This window comes from Sander lucioperca, chromosome 19 (genome assembly GCF_008315115.2).
Source record: "Sander lucioperca isolate FBNREF2018 chromosome 19, SLUC_FBN_1.2, whole genome shotgun sequence".
Classification (NCBI taxonomy): Eukaryota; Metazoa; Chordata; class Actinopteri; order Perciformes; family Percidae; genus Sander; species Sander lucioperca.
Window position 1 is genome coordinate 305,840 of NC_050191.1, and position 23,184 is coordinate 329,023.

The 23,184-nt window shown below is 44.4% G+C and overlaps 1 protein-coding gene across 1 annotated transcript in view; it reads right to left on the reverse strand.

Annotated features, from left to right (window-relative positions):
* The window catches only part of kcnk10a (potassium channel, subfamily K, member 10a), a 103,523-nt gene that overhangs the window by 61,192 nt on the left and 19,147 nt on the right, over positions 1 to 23,184 (reverse strand). Inside the window, exon 3 of the mRNA XM_031300187.2 lies at positions 5,176 to 5,293. Within this exon, the coding sequence (XP_031156047.1) occupies positions 5,176 to 5,293 (118 nt within the window). The remainder of the gene's footprint in view (positions 1 to 5,175; positions 5,294 to 23,184) is intronic.

Below are 23,184 nucleotides of genomic sequence, written 5' to 3' on the forward strand. Positions count from 1 at the left end.
GGGGCGTGGCTAAAGCATAGGGTCAAATCATCACCAATTATGAAGGAAGTCTCTGCTGAGTTCATTGATACCTCATATAAGACTCTAGTTAATCGGATGAAATCTCTAGGAGGAGTTTGTTAAAGTACGACATGTGGAAATGGCCAAAATCGCACTAATTTTGAACTTTGAATTCAAAATGGCGGACTTCCTGTTTGGTTTAGGGTATGGTTCTAATGAAGTTTTTTGTACGTCATGGCATGAGACATATGTGTACCAAGTTTCGTGAGTCTAAGTTAAACGCACTGCAGGGGCTAAATTTTTTTAACTTTGTAGGGGGCGCTAGAGAGCCATTATTGGGCGCCTATTCCCGAAACCCTTAAAATATGTGTGTAAATTTTATTACCGCCTATTCCCGAAACCCTTAAAATGTGTACATAAATTTTCAGCAGACTTGATGCGACCGCCAAATTTAGTGATTTTTTGAATATGTTAAGCCCCTCAAAAAGCCAATTTACTTGCAGAAAATAATATTTCCTTCAGTTCCAATAGGGCCTTCGCCGCTGATGGCGCTCGGGCCCTAAAAATAATAATAATTAAAGCTGCAAGCAGCAATGGACGGGCCCTCGCTCCTCTGCGTGCGTCAGGGTTACCGGCGTTTTCCGCTTCTTGCGACTGCATTTGCGTGGCACTCAGACACCGCAAATCGCCACCAATGAAAAGGGAACTCCCTGCCGAGTTCAACGATACCTAACACAAGACTCTACGTCATATGGTTTATTAGCTGTGAAAAGGGGCGTGGCCAATGTATAGGGGGCGGGCCAAACCTTTACCAATAAAAATGGAAGTCTCTGCTGAGTTCATTGATAACTCACATAAGACTCTACGTTAAATGGGTCACCATTTATGAAGGGGGCGTGGCTTAAGCATTGGGGAGGCGGGCCAAACTATGACCAATGAAGAAGGAACTCTCTGCTGAGTTCAATGACATCTCACACAAAAATCTACCTTAAATGGGTCACCATTTATGAAAGGGGGCGTGGCTTAAGGATTGGGGGGCGGGCCAAACTATGACCAATGAAGAAGGAACTCTCTGCTGAGTTCAATGACACCTCACAAAAGAATCAACCTTAAACGGTTCAAATGTTATGAAAGGGGGTGTGGCCTGTGTAAGTGGGCGTGGTTACAGTATAGGGGGCGGCTCAGTATCACATGTAGACCACACATTCTAAGTTTCATGTAAATCGGATGATGTTTGTCATATATGGTGCATTTCCTGTTGCCAGCGGAGGGCGCTATGACCAAAAGTCAATTTTGGCCTGTAGGTGTCCTCAGGCCAGGACCCTTGTCAATTGTGAGAAATTTCAGGCAGATACGACAACGTACACTCAAGTTACAACAACTTCTTTGTTCATCGCTAAACACTCAAAATGGCCACCACGCCACGCCCACACCGTCTGACAAAGAGTTTTTCTTTTAATAACTTTTCATCTTTAAGGTGTTGGGATGGTACAGACCAAGTTTGAAGTCCATCGGATGAAATCTCTAGGAGGAGTTCATTAAAGTATAGCACCTTGACTTTTAGGCCTACTTCCTGTTGCCACTAGGGGCGCTATGACTTTAAGTAAATATCAGCCTTTATTTGTCCTCAGGGTTGAACTCTTATGAATCCTGAAAAGTTTCGAGCCAGTTGGACAATGTACACTCGAGTTACACCCACTTCCTGTTTTGATAGTGAAACGCACAAAATGGCCGCCCCGCCACAGCCACGCTTTTTGATGTGATTATGACGAAAAGTTTTTCTTTTAACAACTTTTTCAACGTCTTAAGATGGTACAGACTGAATTTGAAGTTGATCGGATGAAATCTCTAGGAGGAGTTCGTTAAAGTACGACATGTGGAAATGGCCAAAATCGCACTTATTTTGAACTTTGAATTCAAAATGGCAGACTTCCTGTTGGGTTTAGGGTATGGTTCTAACGACGTTTTTTGTACGTCTTGACATGATACATATGTCTACCAAGTTTCGTGAGTCTACGATAAATGCACTGCAGGGGCTCAATTTTTTTTAACTTTGTAGGGGGCGCTAGAGAGCCATTATTGGGCGCCTATTCCCTTAAAATACGTACATTTTCAGCAGAATTGATGCGACCGCCAAATTTGGTGAGTTTTTGAATAGGTTAAGCCCCTCAAAAAGCCAATTTATTTGCAGAAAATAATAATTCCTTCAGTTTCAAAAGGGCCTTCACCGCTGTCGGCGCTTTGGCCCTAATAATAATAATAATTCCTTCAGTTTCAATAGGGCCTTCGCCGCTGTCGACGCTCGGGCCCTAATAATAATTCCTTCAGTTTCAAAAGGGCCTTCGCCGCTGTCGGCGCTCTGGCCCTAATTAAAGCTGCAAGCAGCGATGGACGGGCCCTCGCGCCTCTGCGCATGTCGGGGTTACTGGCGGATGCCGCTCCTTGTGACGGTGCATTTGTGCGGCACTCAGATACCGCAAATCGTCACCAATGAAAAGGGAACTCCCTGCGAAGTTCAACGATACCTCACACAAGACTCTACGTCATACAGTTCATTAGCTGTGAAAAGGGGCGTGGCTAAATTATAGGGGGCGGATCAAACCATCACCAATTAAAAAGGAAGTCTCTGCTGAGTTCATTGATACCTCACATAAGACTGTACCTTAAACGGGTCAGTATTTGTGAAAGGGGGCGTGGCTTTAGCATAGGGGGCGGGCCAAACCATCACCAATGAATAAGGAACTTTGCTGAATTTAATGATATCTCACACAAGACTCTACGTCATACAGTTCATTAGCTGTGACAGGGGGCGTGGCCAAAGCACAGGGGTCAGGGCAAACCTTTACCAATTAAAAAGCATAGGGGGGCAGAACAAACCATCACCAATGAATAAGGAACTATCTGCTGAGTTCAATGATACCTCACACAAGGGTCCACCTTAAACGTTTAAAATGTTATGAAAGGGGCGTGGCTTAAGTATAGGGGGCAGGCCAAACCATCACCAATAAAGAAGAAAGTCTCTTCTGAGTTCATTGATACTTCACATAAGACTCTACCTTAAACGGGTCACCATTTATGAAAGGGGCGTGGCTTAAGGGGGCGGGCCAAACCATCACCAATCAAAAACAAACTCTCTGCTGAGTTCAATGATACCTCACACAAGACTCTACCTTAAATGTTTCACCAGTTATGAAAGGGGCGTGGCTTAAGCATAGGGGGTGGGTCAAACCATAACCAATTAAAAAGGAACTCTCTGCTGAGTTCACTGATATCTCACACAAGGGTCTACATCAAACGGGTTATTAGTTATAAAAGGGGGCGTGGCTAAAGCATAGGGGGCGGGCCAAACCATCACCAATGAAGAAGGAACTCTCTGCTGAGTTCATTGATACCTCACACAATGGTCAACCTTAAATGGTTCAAATGTTATGAAAGGGGGTGTGGCTTAAGCATAGGGGGTGGGCCAAACCATCACCAATGAAGAAGGAACTCTCTGCTGAGTTCAATGACACCTCACACAAGAATCTACCTTAAACGGTTCAAATGTTATGAAAGGGGGCGTGGCCTGAGTAAGTGGGCGTGGTTAAATTATAGGGGTCGGCTCATTATCACATGTAGACCACACATTATAAGTTTCATGTAAATCGGATGATGTTTGTCATATAAGGCGCATTTCCTGTTGCCAGCGGGGGGCGCTATGACCAAAAGTCAATTTTGGCCTGTAGGTGTCCTCAGGCCTGGACCCTTGTCAATCGTGAGAATTTTCGGGCAGATATGACAACATAAACTCAAGTTACAACAACTTCTTTGTTCATCGCTAAACACTCAAAATGGCCGCCACTTTTTTTTTCTTTTAATAACTTTTCATCTTTAAGGTGTTGAGAAGATACAGACCACGTTTGAAGTACATCGGATGAAATCTCTAGGAGGAGTTCGTTAAAGTATAGCACCTTGACTTTTAGGCCTACTTCCTGTTGCCACTAGGGGGCTCTATGACTCTGAGTAAATATTGTCCAGTAAATGTCCTCAGAGTTGGAGTGGTATGAATCCGGAAAAGTTTCGAGCCAGTTGAACAATGTACACTCGAGTAACACCCACTTCCTGTTTCAGCGGCGAAACGCACAAAATGGTCGCCCCGCCACAGCCACGCCCTATGACGAAATTTTTTTCTTTTTACAACTTTTCATTTTTAATGTCTTAAGATGGCCTTCACCGCTGTCGGCGCTCGGGCCCTAATAATAATTCCTTCAGTTCCAATAGGGCCTTCGCCACTGTCGGCGCTCGGGCCCTAATTATAATATGATTGCATGGTGAACCTTAGACATCTGACGTTAAAGATTTGTGGTGTTGTTGCCCAGATAAAATGACAGAGAAAATTAAAACAGACATAAGTTCCTTTTTCAGTACACCAAAATGCCAAGTAAGTACAATAAGTCCTCATATCAAGACAATTTGGTAACATATTTATAAGAATGGGTGCTTATGGAAATACTAACGTCACTATGTCACAGGCAAAGGAGACAGAAAGAACTAAGGAACAGGGAGACCAGGGACAGTCAGGTGTAGAGTGTCAGGTAAGTGTGTTGAGCTTAGTTAATATCTTTGGAGGTGTGTGGCTGTCAGGGTTAGCAGATGAGCTTTACCAGTGGCTCACTAATTTAGATTATGATCAGCTATTTTAACAAGTGTACAAAAGTATTTGTATTCTTTTGTATTTTGTATTTGTATATTTGTATTTCTTTTATATGGGGACACTTTTTCAAAATAAGTCATTATGTTTTAAGGTATTTTTGTGGCTTGATTGTAAACAACTTAAAAATAAATAAATGGTTTTAAAGAAGAATATAATTGGTCAATTTAGTCAGCTTTTTCATTGAATCAAGAGAAACACTGAAAAGAAGGATAATGGTACAGTCCCCTTCAAAAATTGCTCTTCAGAAATGTTATGTTTATTGTCCCCCCCCAACCGTTAGATGAGATTTACGCCCATGTGTGTATAGTTAATGGCACTGCGCTGGCTGAGTCCTCCTAAAGTACGTCTACTTTTCTAGAGTAGACTACAGGTAAATGATTGTTGCACAACCAGCACACAATGCAATATACAGTGCATCCCCTATATTAAACTCCATAGACCTGTTCAATGTAAGCCATTGAGTCATTCCATAATCAAGGTACCTATGGTTGTGATGACAGTCCCAGCAAAGAAGAAGGCACTACCCAAATCCCAGTGGCTGGACTTGTAGGAGGTATCACCAACAGGATTCACTCCGGCATTCACAGCTTCCACAGAGTGCTGGAAGGAGAAGTAAAGACAGAGGCACATAAGAAAAATATTCGTCTCACTATTGTTGGATTCTGTCTTACTGTGATTTGGATTCAGCATCTTGCTAGAATTACCAACTAGAGCGAGGACTGTTTTCTTAATCCCGTTCCTGCCCACTCCCGGTGGATTTCTGAACATTACCACCAGTTCCCCCAGTGTGTGTGTTCTGCTCCCGCCCCTTCCCACAGTGTGTTTGTTGGGTCCTGCCCACACCGCAAAAATTTGATTTATTGTCAATAGATTGACCATTGAATTTGTGTCTTCTCCGCAGGGAAACTAGTTATTTTACTGTGTAGTAATTATAAATATGCATACTTGTCGGTAATAGGTAGCAAAATTACGTTATAGTGCATAATATTCCTACATTCATACAATTGCAATAATTAGTTACTCTAGTGCAATGAAGGCAAAGTGACATTTCACTTATTTTAGAACGTGTTGTTGGCTGTGGTTTGTTTTGATTAGGTTGTTCGCTTCCCTGTCTTTTAACTCAATCTAAGAGAGAAGACACACCAGCCCGATAATCGGCCGTCGGACCATCTGGCGAGGTTGGTGACTCGAGTCTGTTCGGTGTGTCCCGTGCCGTCGGCCGTCCGAGGAGCCGTCGGCCTTCATTTGGGCCAACCCGACATGTTCAGTCGGAAGACAGGGCAGTCAGGACTCACCCGGAAATGGGGAGCGGATGAGCCTCTCAAAATCTGATGAAAATCTTTTAAACTGACCTTTGTCAATCTGAAATGAAGACAGATTCAGAAACTGCACAGCCTATTTCTTAAAATTTTTTCAGAAACACGTTTCGGTGAACTATTTTAGTACAATATGAGATCAGAATCAGAATCAGAATCAGAATCAGAATCAGAAAGGGCTTTATTGCCAAGTACGTTGCACATACGAGGAATTTGTCATGGTGTTGTTGGAGCATGTCACACATACAAATATAAGAAGGATAAAAAGATATAAACAATATAAGTATAAACATATACACACAGTACATATTAATAACAATAAAATAAATTTAAATAAATAGTAAAATAAGTTAAACAGTAGTGAAAAGGGACGCTACAGCAGAGTAGGTACAGTGGCATGAGGAGCCAGAGGTGGGGTGTGGAGAGAGTCAGGATGGATTCCGAGCCTTGTTTAGAAGGCTAGTGGCGGAGGGGAAAAAACTGTTTATGTGGCGTGAGGTTTTGGTCCTAATGGACCTCATCCTCCTGCCAGAGGGGAGTGGCTCAAAGAGCTTGTGTCCGGGGTGGGAGGGGTCAGCCACAATCTTTCCAGCACGCTTCAGAGTCCTGGTGGCGTATAGGTCCTGGAGCGGCGGCAGATTGCAGCCAATCACCTTCTCAGCTGACCGAATGACACGCACACCTTGTCCTTGGCAGTGGCAGCAGCGTACCAGATGGTGATGGAGGATGTGAGGATGGACTCAATGATGGCTGTGTAAAAGTGCACCATCATTGTCTTTGGCAGGTTGAATTTCTTCAGCTGCCGCAGGAAGTACATCCTCTGTTGTGCTTTCTTGACGAGGGAGCTGATGTTCAGCTCCCACTTGAGGTCCTGGGAGATGGTAGTTCCCAGGAAGCGGAAAGACTCCACAGTGTCAATTGCGGAGCCACAGAGGGTGATGGGGGCAGGTGAGGCTGGGTTCTTTCTGAAGTCCACAACCATCTCCACTGTCTTTAGAGCGTTGAGCTCTAGATTGTTTTGCTTGCACCAGGTCACCAGGTGGTCAGCCTCCCACCTGTAGGCGGACTCGTCTCCATCAGAGATGAGTCCGATGAGGGAGGTGTTGTCCGCAAACTTCAGAAGCTTGACGGACTGGTGACTGGAGGTGCAGCTGTTGGTGTACAGGGAGAAGAGCAGAGGAGAAAGAACGCAGCCCTGGGGGGATCCAGTGCTGATGGTCTGTGAGTCGGAGACGTGTTTCCCCAGCTTCACATGCTGCTTCCTGTCAGACAGGAAGTCAGTGATCCACCTGCAGGTGGAGTCAGGCACACCAAGCTGGGAGAGTTTCTGCTGAAGCAGAGCCGGGATGATGGTATTGAAGGCAGAGCTGAAGTCCACAAACAGGATCCTGGCGTAGGTTCCTGCGGAGTCCAGGTGCCGGAGGATGTAGTGGAGGGCCAGGTTGACTGCATCGTCTACAGACCTATTGGCTCTGTAGGCAAACTGCAGGGGGTCCAGGAGGGGGTCGGTGAGGTCTTTGAGGTGTAAAAGCACAAGGCGCTCAAAGGACTTCATAACCACAGAGGTCAGGGCGACGGGTCTGAAGTCATTAAGTCCTGTGGTCCTTGGCTTCTTGGGGACAGGGATTATGGTTGAGGTCTTGAAGCAGGCTGGCACGTGACATGTCTCCAGTGAGATGTTAAAAATGTCTGTGAACACTGGAGACAGCTGGTCAGCGCAGTGCTTCAAGCTGGATGGGGAGACAGCATCCGGTCCAGCAGCTTTCCTGGGATTCTGTCTCCTGAACAGTCTGTTGACGTCCCTCTCGTGAATGGAGAGAGTCGTCACTGAGGTGGGAGGGGGGGTGGAGGTGGAGGGGACCTTTAAGGAGGGCATTGGTGGGGGGGCCCAGGACCCTGCTGAGGTGGGCGAGGTGGAGGTGATGCACAGTGGCTGTAGCTGTAGGGAGGTGTCGTGGGGGATGGTGTCAGGACTGTCCTTTTGTCTTTCAAATCGACAGTAGAACTCGTTCAGGTCATTGGCTAGGTGTCGGTCATTGAAGGAGTGGGGGGTTTTAGGCTTGAAGTTGGTGATCTGCCTAAGTCCTTTCCAGACAGTCGCAGAGTCATTAGCTGAGAACTGGCGTTGGAGCTTCTCAGAGTACCGATGTTTAGCCTCCTTCACTGCCTTGCTAAATTTGTACTTTGACTCTTTAAATCTGTCTTTGTCCCCACTCCTGAACGCCTCTTCCTTAGCCAGCCTTAACCTTCTGAGTTTGGCTGTGAACCAGGGTTTGTCATTGTTGTAACTCACCCTGGTGCTTGATGGAACACAGCAGTCCTCACAGAAGCTGATGTATGACGTCACAGCCTCTGTGTACTCATCCAGACTGTGGGTAGCATTCCTGAACACATCCCAGTCAGTACAATCCAAACACGACTGGAGATCCTCCACAGCTACACTGGTCCACTTCCTTAATGTCCTCGCTACAGGTTTGCAGAGCTTTAGTTTCTGCCTGTAGGCGGGGATCAGGTGGACCATGACGTGGTCAGAGTGCCCCAGTGCAGCACGGGGGACGGCGTGATAAGCATCCCTGACTGTGGTGTAACAGTGATCCAGAATGTTCTCCTCTCTGGTCGGGCATTTAATATGTTGACTATATTTAGGGAGTTCATGAGTGAGGTTCCCTTTATTAAAGTCACCAAGGACAATAACTAGGGAGTCCGGGTTGGTCCGCTCCACACACAGTATCTGGTCGGCAAGCATGCGCTGCGCGTCCTGCACGTTGGCCTGCGGTGAGATGTAAACACCGACCAGAATGAATGAATGGAACTCACGGGGTGAATAAAAAGGCTTACAGTTTATGGTGAAATACTCCAGGTCAGGAGAACAATACTGCTGGATCACTGTCACGTCGTTGCATCAACCGCTGTTGATGTAGAAACAGATTCCTCCACCTTTAGTTTTGCCGGAGAGGTCCGTGTCTCTGTCCGCTCTGAAAAGCTGGAAGCCTGCCAGCTGCAGCGCAGAGTCCGGTATTAATCCACAGAGCCACGTCTCCGTGAAGCACAAAACAGCAGATGAAGAAAAGTCCCTGTTTCCCCTCAACAGCAGTTGTAATTCCTCCACTTTGTTGGGCAGAGAGCGCACGTTAGAGAGGAATATTCCAGGTAACGGTGTGCGTGATCCTCGCTGGCGGAGACATCAGCGAGTATAGAGATCGTATTCTGAACAAGCCGCCATGACAGTCTGGCTGTGAATTTCCGGAGGAAAAAGAACCACGTGACGCGTTCATCCAATCAGCTGCCGGTTTTCATTTTCTGGGAAATAATCACACTGTTAATGGAAACAATGCAGAGCAGCGCCGCCTGCTGCTATGGAGACGTATTACGTTTCGCGCACGCGCAGAGCGTACGCTCAAGTCGGCGTCGCCTCAGTGTTCTGAGGCATTTTTTGGACCTTGGGACCCGACTGATCAGTCCGACTGCCTTTTCTGCCGACGGCCGGCCCGTCTGGTTGGTGTGTCAGGGCCCTAACAGATTTCATGTTAAAGTCCCTGTAGATTGTATCCCTCATGTCTGCTGTGTGGACTCGTCAGACCATCCTCTGCAACGCTGTGGAGGTAGATCTGGCAATTTGAGAATAGCTGTTGTTTAACTGGATGCACCGTGTGCGTTACTGATTTTCTTAGGAAACCTAGCTAGGCAAACCTAACAGTCGGTTACAGCACTTATCAGAAGCAGCACTCCTAAATCCAGGGACCCGCTGTCTATTTTTGCACCGCCCGCTCCCAGCTGCGTCATCATCTTAAATATTACTGTTAAGAAAAAAGGCACTTTTATATTAGTTACAATATGTTTATTTATTTCAGTTCTTCGGTCCTTTTGGGGATCATGGCCACCTGTGATGCCTTCATCACGTCTGCTTCACAGAACATGAACTGTAAGTATCAGTCTTAACTACTTGACTTTATACAGCAGTCTTCAAAGGAAAACAACTTACTGCCACTTATATTATGAGATATTTAGCCTTGCTCAATTTTATCTTATAGATGTGGCATTATAGTATTAAAAATAAAACTGAGCCAACCTTGTAGTAAACTTAATATTTTTTATTACCCTAAGCATTTATTAACTTTTTATTATCCTCCTATACATCACATACATCACATACATCACAGTCACAGTGTGGCTCATTCTCTCATCTAACCCATAAACCACTCCCTGCGAGAAGAGCAGCTCCAGGTGTCATCATCATCCAGGCCTCCTGGTCAGCAGCGGCAAGCTGATGCCTGTGATGAAGGAGAACCTGCAGCTTCACCTCGAGCACGCTGGTATGAAGATCATGTTTTTTTACTGAACCGAAGATGCCGGTGAAGGGCTGGTGCCAATCCGGTGAAGATCAGTGATGGGAATAACGGCGTTATAAATAATGGCGTTACTAACGGCGTTACTTTCTTTCAGTAACGAGTAATCTAATTGATTACTCTTCCCATCTAAATAACGCCGTTACCGTTACTGCCAAAAAATTAACTAGATCTCTGAGTCTGAGCTGAGAGGCTAATACTTTTTTTTACTGTTGTTCCTTGGTTAGTGGGCAGTGCACGACGCAAGCGCATACATGCTGACAATTGGCTGAGGTTGAGTAAAATGTCATGGTAAGCCAATCAGAGGTAGAGTTGGGCAGGTGTTCGAAAGCACGCATAGTCGGACACACAAGAACAACACAAGCGAGTCAGTCAACGAGAAAGAGACAGGTATGGCGTTATGAAATCAAGGAGAGGGTTAACTTTTCCTGCTACAGATTTTTCACCGTGGTCAGAAAGAACAGGGGAGACACTTTGTTTCTCTTACTATATGACTCTAGAGTCGGTACCTACTCCCCACACACACACACACACACACACACACACACACACACACACACACACACACATGCCGGCTCGACACACACACCAGCGCAGAAATATAAACATCAGGCCACTTAAATTATTTGCACTACAAAGAGTGTATATATTTGTTATTTATTTTTGGTATAGTGTTAACAAGCATAATTTAATTTTGCCCAGTTGTGGCCTGTTGAGGTGTTATTTGTATCGATCCACTATATAAACATAATCTACATACATGGCATTTGATTGGAGGCTAGTCTCACTTTGTCCCACAACAACATTAAAATAGTTTAGATTTGTTACATTGTTTTTGTTAATAATGTATTAAGTGTCCATTTCATTATAATATTCAGATTTATCATAAATAATTAAACATGCACATGTATTTTAAGTTCCATTAAAGAGGAGTAGGTGGAGGTGGGGTCACATTTGAGCATTTAAAAATGTACTTGAAAGTAACGCAATAGTTACTTTCTGAAGTAACTAGTTTTTTATTATTACATTACAATTTGTGTGTACAGACAATACATGCATGTTGTAGCTGTTAGCTGTAAACTTTAACTAATGACTTAAATCTTTCATTTTGCAGTATGGGGAAAACATAAAATACATTAAGTAACCTAAAATATGACACATGACAGCCTTGAGTCCTTTTATGTATGAAGGCATTCTAAGTCTTTTGTGGCTTTTTAACATTTCTGTGATGGTTGGAGTCCGGCTGGCTGTGAGTTTCTGTTTTTCTTGTTCCTCTGTTATGTTTTGCTGTCAGTTTGTGTTGGCTCTGCCTCTCTGTCTCTCTCTGTGTTCGCCCCTCCCCTCCTGCCTGTGACAGCCAGCTGATTGTGCACACCTGCTTGCCTCCTCACTACCACGCCTCCCGCCGTACACACCTGCCAGTCATCCACTACAATCAACCCCGGATTGACTCACCATCTTCGCTTGATCGTTGCTCCTGTCTCCTCGGTGACACATGACTCAAGCTCCTGAAAATTATCCTGGAGGACCAACCAGGCCGGTCTGCTCTGCCCCCTCCCGGTCCCCGGTCGGCCCTGGTCCCACATCGCCCTGGACTTCGTCACCGGACTGCCCAACTCCAACGGCAGTACGGTCATTCTCACCATTGTGCTTCTCACCGCCATCTTGTCATCCGGCTATCACCCCCAAACCAACGGGCAGACCGAGCGGGCTAACCAGGACCTGGAGGTGGCCCTCCGGTGTGTGGCGCACCGCAATCCCACCTCGTGGAGTTCCTACCTCCCCTGGGTCGAGTACGCCCACAACTCCCTCATCAGCGCTGCCACTGGGATGTCTCCGTTTATGTGCGCCATGGGGTTCCAGCCTCCGCTGTTCCCGTCCTTGGAGGAGGAGGTGGCAGTTCCGTCGGTCCAGACCCATCTCCGACGGTGTCGACGAGTGTGGAGGGAGGCTAGGGCTGCTCTCCAACGCACAGCCACTCGGAACAAACGCCTGGCAGACCGCCATCGCATCCCTGCTCCCTCCTACCGGCCGGGCCAGAGGGTGTGGCTCTCCTCCCGGAATCTTCCCCTTCAGTCTACCTCCAAGAAACTCGCCCCCCGGTTTGTGGGTCCCTGTCCCATAGAGTCCGTTCTGAACCCCACCACCGTCAGGTTTACGCTCCCATCACACATGAAGGTTCACCCGGTTTTCCATGTCTCCCAAGTCAAACCGGTCTCCACCAGTCCTCTCTCCGTCCCAGTGGCAGCCCCTCCCCCTCCACGCATCATCGACGGCCACCTGGCCTATACAGTGCGCCGCCTCCTGGATGTGCGTCGTAGAGGTCGGGGTTATCGGTACCTGGTGGACTGGGCCGGGTATGGTCCGGAGGAACGGTCATGGATTCCCGCCAGATTCTCGACAAAACCCTGCTGGACGACTTCTACAGGGCCCACCAAGACAAGCCTGGCGGTCCGCCCAGAGGCGTCCGTTGAGGAGGGGGTACTGTGATGGTTGGCTGTGAGTTTCTGTTTTTCTTTTTCCTCTGTTATGTTTTGCTGTCAGTTTGTGTTGGCTCTGCCTCTCTGTCTCTCTCTGTGTTCCCCCCTCCCCTCCTGCCTGTGACAGCCAGCTGATGTGCACACCTGCTCGCCTCCTCACTACCACTCCTCCCGCCGTACACACCTGCCGGTCATCAACTACAATCAAGCTCAGTATTTAAATCCCGGACTGACTCACCATCTTCGCTTGATTGTTGCTCCTGTCTCCTCGGTGACACATGACTCAAGCTCCTGAAAATTATCCTGTGTGTTTTCCTGCCTGTACTTTTTGTAATCCGTTTTCTTTCTTCTCATTTCAGTCACTACCTTCACCGTCACTCTGCCTCCAGTCAGCTGGCTTCTCCATCCAGTCCCTCCCTCGCGGTTCCCTGCTCCAGCCTGCCTCAGCTCTTGCCTCCCCACGCTTCAGTGCTTCCCCTGCGGATCTCCCAGCCCCGGTCTCCCCGTGCCCCGGTCTCTCCCGCTCTGTTCCCTGTTCCAGTCTCCACGCCCGTGCTTTTGTCCCTGGCATCCACCTTCCCACTTCCACATTCGCTTCCCCATTTTTCCCTAATAAAATAACTTTCGCTGAGCTCTGCGTTTGGGTCCGTTCTGTCCTAACTGTAACAATTTCCTCCTACTGTTGTTCTGGCTGCAGCTCTCCCATCTACCTGATGTATTTCTCAAAGTCCTCCGGTTAATTGTAGATAGCCGTTGGTCAAAAGCAGTTTGGCGGGAAAGTCCCCTGTCATGCAGTTTCTTTCTTATGCTGTCATACTGCCTTTGCTGTTTATAAACATCTGCTGATAAGTCCGGGAGAAATCTAATTCTACTGCTTTTGAACATCACCTCTTTTTTGCCCTTGCGGCTTTAAGGATGTTTTCTCTGTCTTTGTAGTTTAGGCACTTCACAATAAATGTTCTCGGAGCATTTTGGCTTTTTGGCTCAATGTGATTCGGTGGGCCCTCTCCAGAACAGGGGTGATATCTTCAGAATGTCCGCTATCCATTTCTCCATGTAAGAGCAGGGGTCGGAGCCTTCCTCTTTCTCAGGAATACCCAGTATGCGGACGTTATTGCACTGGCTTCTGCCCTCCAAGTCCTCTACTTTATTATTTAGGAGTTTTTCCACAACTTTTTGCAGCGTGTTAATCTGGTCTTCCTTGCATTCTTTAATGTTGGTTTGAACATTTATAATTGCTGTCAGTACACCATCCATCTCAGAGTGAAAATCTTGAGTCTTCAGAGTGAAGACTGTATAGCCTTAATCCATTGTGGAGGGGTTGTCCACGACTTCAACGCTTCCTTTCTCGCTGGAATTCGGTCCCGCCAGCTCGCCCTCTTCACCAGCGAGTCCTCCAGCTGTTCTATACTTGTCTTTGGTCACTTTTCTTGGCATATTAACTTGTATTACAACCACTGTTTCAATTTGTGATACTTTTACTCCAATTAGGATTATTTAAATAGCATTTTTTACAGAATTAGCAACAGAGCACAGCCGTTCACCATAACCTGAAATCCTCTGTTATATTCACTTTAAACATCAGATAAAGTGATTCTTTTCTCTAATAAATATGATGCTGAGTCATTATTAATTTTCATGTTAAACGTGGCCAGAGATTCAAATAACGAGGTAAACGTAATTCAGAGAAAACCCCATGAGCTAAAACGTTCAGATTTCCCACTGTTGTGAACGCTCTGGTTTCAACAGTTTTTTCTACTCTCGGCTCTGTGTCATGCAACACAGAGCCAGCCTTCTATGATTGGTCGCTCCAGGTAGGCAGTACTGGAGTGTTTTTTTTTTTTTTAAGCTACTGCAGTGTTAACATTGTCGCATGTAGCTACATGCTAACGGCAGTGAAAGATGTAATCTTGGCTCCCAATGTTGGTAATTTCTCCCCAATTTTGGGTCACATTACTGTTGAAACATGTCCAGCTATCTAGTATTTGGTTCAGAAGCCTTTATCTGCGATTTTTGACAGTAGAAAGTGCTGCTATTTTCTATTACTGTGCACTGCTAATGCCAGAGAAAGTAGTCTTGGCTGCCAATGTTGATAATTTCTCTTCAATTTCAGGTCACACTGCGGCTGAAACGTGTCCGGTTGTATCATATTTGGTTTATTAGCCTTTATTGGTGTTTTTTAGGGTACAAAGTCCCGGAGCCCATTTCAGAAAACTGAGTTTGTTAACCCTGAGATGAGGGAAACTCTGGGTTTTCTGTTTCAGAAAGAGAGGTAATTTAATCTCAGAGTCAGTTACTATGGTAACTGAGTCTGTGAACCTAACCTGGTCGGGAGCAGGTTTTCTTCAAGAAACCTCGGATTTCTCTCAGTCTCCTCCCTCTGACACCAGCCCAGCCTGCTGACACAGCCCTCTTTCATTTCCTCATTCATTCATTCAGTCTGTATCAGGCGCATTTTAGCGTAGTTTGTTACTGTATCTGCATGAATAAAAAAACAGGGTTGGTTTATTAACCATGTTACTATAAAAAGACTAATAAGACTAAGACTATAAAAGTTTTTTTTTTCTCAAAACATGGCATTTCCTTTTGTCGACGATCCCATTGATGAAGAAGCTGTATTAGCCTACTTCGCAGGGTGTTAAACATAGGTCGGGAGATGATATTGAGGCCCCGACACATTTTAATTTCCAGATAACTACCTATTTGAGCGGTATCGTTTTTCTTCCCAGTCTATCAGTTATGTATCCTACATAAACTTATCCTCATATCACTAACATCACCCATCATGGACATGCTCTACATCCCAGCAGATTATTTGTGTCGCATTACATTTTTTTGCAAATGGCAGGTTTCTTTACAACATTGGTGAGGCGGAGCATTTTAGTAAAGCCATTGTATAGCAAAGCACTGTCAGAAGAGTGTGACTCGCTCTGAAATGTGTTTTAAACGTTTTTGTAGTGTTCCCTGGCCACAAACCAGTAAGAGACATTAAAAAGGAGTTAAAGATATTATTGCTGTCTTCATAGTGTCAGGAAGAACGCCATTTTCAAAAAATTCAGTAACCATGGGAATAAAAAGTGGCTCGATTTGCACCCAGAAAGCCTTATAGAATTCTACAGAATATCCGTCCAAACCTGGAGTTTTTCCGGAGGGCATTGACTTGATTGCTTGTAGCACCTCCTCTGGGGTGAATGGAGCACTCAACTGCCCCTTCTCGTCCTCTGAGATAGGGGGTAGGGATACTTTTTCCAAAAATCTATGGATATCCGTTGCGGAGGGATTTTCTGACGCGTAAAGCTGTGTATAAAAATCAAGAAATGAGGACTTAATTGATTGTGTATCATATTTCAACTGGCCTGCCGCATTACGTGTACACTTTATTGTGCTTTCCGCACGTTCTTTTTTGAGTTGATAGGCTAGAAGTCTACTTGGCTTGTTACCATATTCATGATATTGCTGTCTGGTAAAGAATAGGAGTTTTTTGATATGCTCTGTTTAAATGAGATTAAGATTAGTTCTGGCTGCATTTAGTTTTCTCAAGTGTTCCTCTGTAGGAGATTGTTTATGGCATTGTTCCAAATTGATTAACTCTTCCTTAAAGATGAACTGAACTGAAAGAATAAACTTTGATAACGTGTTGGTTATGACAAATACAAATAAATTACACTAAAAATTTTAATTAAAAAAATCAATATAGCTTTTTTTAAGCAACACAAAAATTACGTTTGTTAGTATTAGAACGCTGACAATTTCGATGACGTCACTGGCATGGTAGGACCTGCGAAGGTATATAGGCTACAGTGCAGCATATTAAATACACATGAAAATGAGCAATTTTAATGGCATGTGTTACACATTTGAGCCTGTGAGGGACAGGCCTGTAGTGTCTGACTACCACCACATGGAGGACAATCTGTTTCAGGCGCCACCTTCGGATCGTTTGGGGGGAAGTGACTGGTGTGTGTGTGGGCGCTGCCGGAGCATGGACACTGCAACTGAATCCATCTGTTGGCAGAGAGGTCATTCATCCAATGGGATCGCTTGTTAAGTTAGCTGCACGCGAAATGTTAAAACCCAAATAAATAAAGTAAAAAAAAAAAGAAAAAAAAAAAAGCACGTAGGAGAGTCACCCCAGGTTGACGGATGCACGGAGGATTCACGAGTTTTGCCATTTACTTTAGGCTAGTGCAGAGTTGGCAGATTTTTTCCTTGTGGTCGTTGATGGATATTGCACAAATGGATACTGCACAGATACCTCTTATAATAGAACTAGCAGCTTTTTTCTGAGTTGAACTCCCTCTGCATCAACAATGTGCCCTGAGACATCAGCTAGCTTCAGGGTGAGTAGAAAGGGACATTGGATTCTGTTTACAGACCCGCTGTGGTTTAGTTAGCAGCTAGAAACGCATTATTATTGATCTGTGATATCATCGGAGTCATGGTTTATTTATACAGTCTATGGTCGGAGCGCTAGCTTGTGGAGTTTGACATAAGTGCTTGGATCGTTTGGTATCTAGCTTGGTTTTGTGACTCAATTTCAATGAATGCCCAGTGTGTCAGTCTCAGTTTTGTTGAACGTTATAAAGCCTACACGTCAGGCGTTATTTGTGCGTGTAAGTGAAAATGTACGTGTTTTGTGTATGTCACAACAACGTTACATCCAGCCCTTTGCCTAGTAGACTTGCTAGCATGCTGGAAAACAGCTAAACATACCTCTCTGTCCTCTGCCTGATGTGAGCATTTCAGCGCCCTGTCTCTGCGGTAGATAGCATCGGTGTTAGTGTCTTGCCGTTGGTCTATCAGTCTGCCCTGTGCTGTAGCCTGAAAAATCGATCATTGACGGAATGGCCTCAGGTTTCAGTCTGTTGGACTTAACCCTCACCAGTGACCCTGCTGAATCGAAATTACAGCTCTCTAAATAGTCTGTCGCTAAAAAATGCTCGTTACAGACTCGAAATCTAGGGGCTGTCGGAGGGCTAGCCAGTTTTAAGGCAGCTAGCCATGAGTTGAGGACTGGTTTCCTTGTCAAATGTAGCCTGTGGAAATGTATCGTAACCCCAGCTGCCTTAGCCCTATACAATTCATTACTGCAGCCAGGGGCAATACAGTATGAACCCCCCCTAGACCTGTTGGTTTCCGTTTCCTCAGCCATGTCCGTTAGCCTCAGACTGTTTACATTCCATGGCTGCTTACCATGCCACTGACGTAGCCGATTGTGGAATTCCAACATGGCGGCGCCCGTGTAACAACACTTTCAATGTACCGTTTTATCCCTTTTAACAAATTCAGCCATTTTAATCATTGTACCTTTACTCAAATTCCAGTTCAGTTCATCTTTAAGTTGTTCTGTTTGTTTAATAATAGATTTTTTTTGCAGATGTGTAAGAGATCAACAGGGGAAGACGCATTATCCTGTCTGTACTGCTCTAAGCATTTTCTAATATTATTACAAGCTTCAAAGTCTGTGAGGAGTGAGGCATTAAATCTCCATTGTTTGGTTTGATTTGTCTGCTGGGGGAGGGATAACCGCAGGTAGACTGGTGAGTGGTCTGATATAAGAATGGGCCCTATATCACATGAAACTATGGATGAGTACAGAGCCCCGGAGGTGACATGGAGGAAAAAAAAAAACGAAGGAAAAAAAACAAAAAAAAAAAAAACATGTAGGCTACTGGGGAAAAACACTAACTCAAGATCTCGAGTTTGAAACTCGAGATCTTGAGTTTGAAACTCGAGATCTTGAGTTTGTGATGGCTCAAACTCAAGATCCCTGCTGATCCAGATGGGACCGGACAAAGACACAGTGGTGATCGGGGGGATCTTCCACGTAGTCCAGGACGACCTGTACATCGATTTCGGCGGAAAGTTCCACTGCCTTAGCCGGTGGCAGGCGGACGGAGAGGAGCTATTGCGGGCAGCAGAGTCCATTGCCATCGCCTGCTTCCTGGGAGCCAAAACCGACACCACGCAGCTGGAGCCCCAGGCCGTACTGCTGGGCCCGCTGGAAGGAAGGGAAGCCCGGGAGAACCAGTACCAGGATTGAGCAGAGCGGACTCTCACAGGCTGCTGAAGTTTAAATCACAGGTTTCTTAAGGGGAGTCTGACGGACATGACCGGGGGACCGGCGCAGCAGCTAGGCGAAGCTGTGTTCCTGCCCGGGGGAGGACACGCTGCAGCCGGCCACGGAAGTCTCCACCTCCCGCTGCCATCTGGATTAGCTGGGACCGGTGCAGCAACGAGGCGAAGCTGTGTTCCTGCCCAGGGGAGGACACGCTGCCCCCGGCCGGAAATCTCTGCCTTCCGCTGACATCTGGACTGGATCACTTTGAAAGTCAAGATCTCGAGTTAGTGTTTGCCCACAGTACGTGTTTTTATTTATATATATATATATATATATATATATATAAATAATATATATATATATATATATATATATATATATATATATATATATATTTTTTTTTTTATATATATATATATTTCTTCGTTTTTTTTTCTTCTAGTTTTTTTTCTTCGTTTTCTTTTTTCTTCGAGCTTTTTTTTTTTTTTTCTCCATCACAAACTCAAGATCTCGAGTTTGAAAGTCAAGATCTCGAGTTAGTGTTTGCACTAGGGCTGAACGATTTTTGAAAATAATCTAATTGCGATTTTTTTCCCAAATATTGCGATTGCGATTCGATATTCGATTATTTTTTTAAGCTCTTTGTCTTCTGTATTATTCAACAAAGAATAATAATATAATAATGTATAGTATGAACACACAATTACACACTAGACAGTTAAATAAGTAAAAATATAGTATATAGTATATATCTATATATATACACACACACACACACACACACACACACACACATAAGTGTATTTTTTTTACAGTGCACAGAGAGGAGCTGCCTCCAGCCCCTCCCCCTCGTGAAGCTGCGTGCTGCCGTGTTCAGAGAGGCTATCGTTACGTTAGCTAGTTGCTGGTATTTGTGGGATATTTTAGTTGTTCTTGCCGTGGGATTAACTGTACTAATAAAACTGTTGAAACACCGTGGCCACGCTGCTGTGAAAGCTCCCCGAACGTCATTTATCAGAGTCTGGTTGTTACCCCTCTCAGTGGCAGCTCCTCCACTCCATATCTTTATAACGGAGCTAACCGCTAACCGGAGCTAACCGCTAATCAGAGCTAACCGTTGCCAACCGAGCCTTGAGTTCTGTGTGCCTGTATCCATTAACTGCATGTATAGACTCAAGCCCGAATAAAATCCTTCATTTTATTAAAATGGCTGTAAAAGTTTTAAACTACAACTCAGAGTTGTTTGAATGACAGAAATCAGCTCAAGGTACGGCGTAGCGTTAGCATGCTAGTTGATGCTTTCTCTGCGGAGTGCAGACTGATTTGCTCTCGCGAGTCATGTGACCAAATCGCAGCCTTTGCGATTAGGAAATCGCGTTTTAACATATCGCGATATTATCGCAAAAGCAATTAATCGTTCAGCCCTAGTTTGCACCCAGTACATGTTTTTTTTTTTTCCTCCATGTCACCTCCGGGGCTGCGTAGACAAATGAGTTTCCTGAAGGAAAGCTATGTCTACTTTTTCCTTTTTTAAGAATGTAAGAACTCTCTTCCGCTTAATTGGGTGGCCAAGGTCTCTGACATTAAACGTTATTACATTAAGTGTACTAGACATACCGAGTTTTGTTATATTGGTTTTGTATGACTATGATACAGTAAAAAGAAAAACATTATAAGACTAACAGACTAATAAAAGAAAAGATTGTAACATAGGTAGAGCATGAGGGGAGATTTTGCGGTAGAATTCCTCAGTCTCTTGTGAGGAGGAAAACATCTGGATCTTCCCGTTGTGTAGCACTCTCAGCCTGCACGGTTGGAGGTGAAATCCTTGGAAGGTCCCCATGTCAACAAACCTGTGTTGCTTTTTTAACGAAATACATGTTCAAACTCGCTGTATGTGCGCATGAGTATTTCCGCCGACCCGTTTGTGGTTGTTGCCATGGTGAATTGTAGTATCATGGCTCCATTCATGCTGCCTTTTTATTGTGGTGGTGCACGCACGTGAACCTACTCTGAGTTGATTGAACCAACTCATATCAGCTGTTCTGGAACCGAAAACTCAGAGTTTCCCATCTCAGGGTAAATCAACTCAGACATCAGGGTTAGACTCAGAGTTTGTTAAACCTCCTTCCTGAAACGGGCCCCTGGTGTATACTCCGTTGAAGCCGACTGTACAGCAACAACAACAGGAGTTAGATGCGGACTGCTGACCAATCAGAGCAGACTGGGCTTTTTCAGGAGGGGGCCTTAAAGAGACAGGCGCTCCAACAGAGCGTCTCAGACAAAGGGTGAATACAGGTGCAGCAGCTATGGGCAGAATGAGAAAAATAGTGTTTTTTGAACATTAAAGCATGTAAACATGTTCTAGTACAAACACAAAACACAAGTATGAACCTGAAAATGCTATATAATAGATCACCTTTAAGACATTTTATGTTTATTGTCCTCCCCATCTGTTAGATGAAATGTACACCCATGCCTACATCTTTCAGTCTTCTGACCATTCTCAAGATGTTTAGGCTTAAGAAAAGTCAATTGACCAAAATGCTGACAAATAATTAGGCAGTCTATGTTTGTGTTTAACTTTCTACTTGAAGATAACCAAGAAACCTACACCCAGTACCAGAGCCTGAGAGGCTATAATAACATGATAAATGACAGCTTTAAAGAATAAGCTTTTACTCTAAAGTAAATTTAGTCTGATTTTATATAACAAATGATTACCACTACACAAACAACAGTTTTAACAATTTAATACACTTAAATGAAAATATATGTTAAAGTTGTAACAGTGATTATAATAATAGAACCTATGACTAAAGTGCCATAATTTGGCAAAATCTTAATATCTTGTGAAACAAGTGATGCCTTAAAATCAGTGATGAAGTTATGACTTTCAAAGTGTTAACTGCACAGACAAGAAGTCTTGTCTCCAGTTCTGTCTTCACAGGTTGAGCATCCGCTGGTCCAGCCTGAATCACCTAGAGAGAGAAAATTACAGATATATAAATGTGGTGGGTAACCTCCTTCAAAGACTTCTTTACATGCAAACAATACAACTTAAATTACAGTGTTCAACAGGTCATAATCAAATTATTTTGGCTAAAATTAAGTAATAGGTCTGATCTAAAAATGCATGTTAGCGATACATTGCCCGTATGGCAAGTCATAAATCAGAGAGCCTGCTATCACCGGTCGTATTTTACATCCATGGCTGTCACACCGTATTGCAAAGTTGAAACTGGTGTAAGTGAAGAGTTCTATACAAGACAGCAGATGCTCCTCTTTTGGCCAGGAGTAGAGCTTCGCCCTGTTGCTTCGCCGCCGGTATGCCGCTGCTGACCGTCTATGGGCAGTCCTAACTAATGTGGTGGACCTTTATTTTCCAAGCTTACACAGTCACATTTTGTTCAAAAGTATTACCACTATAAATTTAAACACTTCTCTGGTAAGTTAAGTTTTGACTTCGGTGCAAGCTGGTTTGAAGTTTAAATAACTGTGTTTAGCATACTAGCTGCTATTAGCTGGGCGATATAAATACGTATATCTATGAGCTGGGCGTCTTAGGAGGCTAATTGCTAACTAGCTTAGAATGCTAACATATAAAATATTAGAATATAGTCTACTTAGCAAAAGAACTGGAGCGCAGATTTCTTGGAGGTTGTGTTAGTACAATTAAACAAACATCATCATATTATGTGGGATTTTTGCATGTGAAATCCTCCAAAAGGTACAAACACGACCGGGAGGTCAAGTGCAGTAACTCAAATTGGCTTACTTGAAGGACAGGAACCCAGAGTACGTTAACCTGCCAACACATCCCAGTTGGGTTGTTCACAAGCATCTTAGTGCCTTTCCTACTCAAACAGAAATGTATACAAAAGTGTGTGTTAGAGTATATATAATATATATAATATAAATAGAACAAATAAACACACTAATACTCACTGTGTCATTAACATAAAAATAAAGATTACTTATTGCTGTTTATAAAAAGAAACATAAAAGACCGTGCTCTTACCTTGAGAACTGGAAATGACATCATCAGGCAATTGAAAGCTTTCCGAAATTGGCCAAGTGATACGGTTCGATTTTCGTTCACACTGGCAGAAGACCCGTAAGTAGTAATATACATGCAGCTTTGGGGGGCAGGGGGGTAGGGGGTGCGCGCGCAGCTTTTTTTAGCGTTCTGATTGGCCGAAGAAAAAAAAAAAAAAAAAAAAATTTAAAATAAATTAAAAAAAACAAAAAAAAAAAACAAATTGAAATTGTTTGTTGTCCCCCCTGA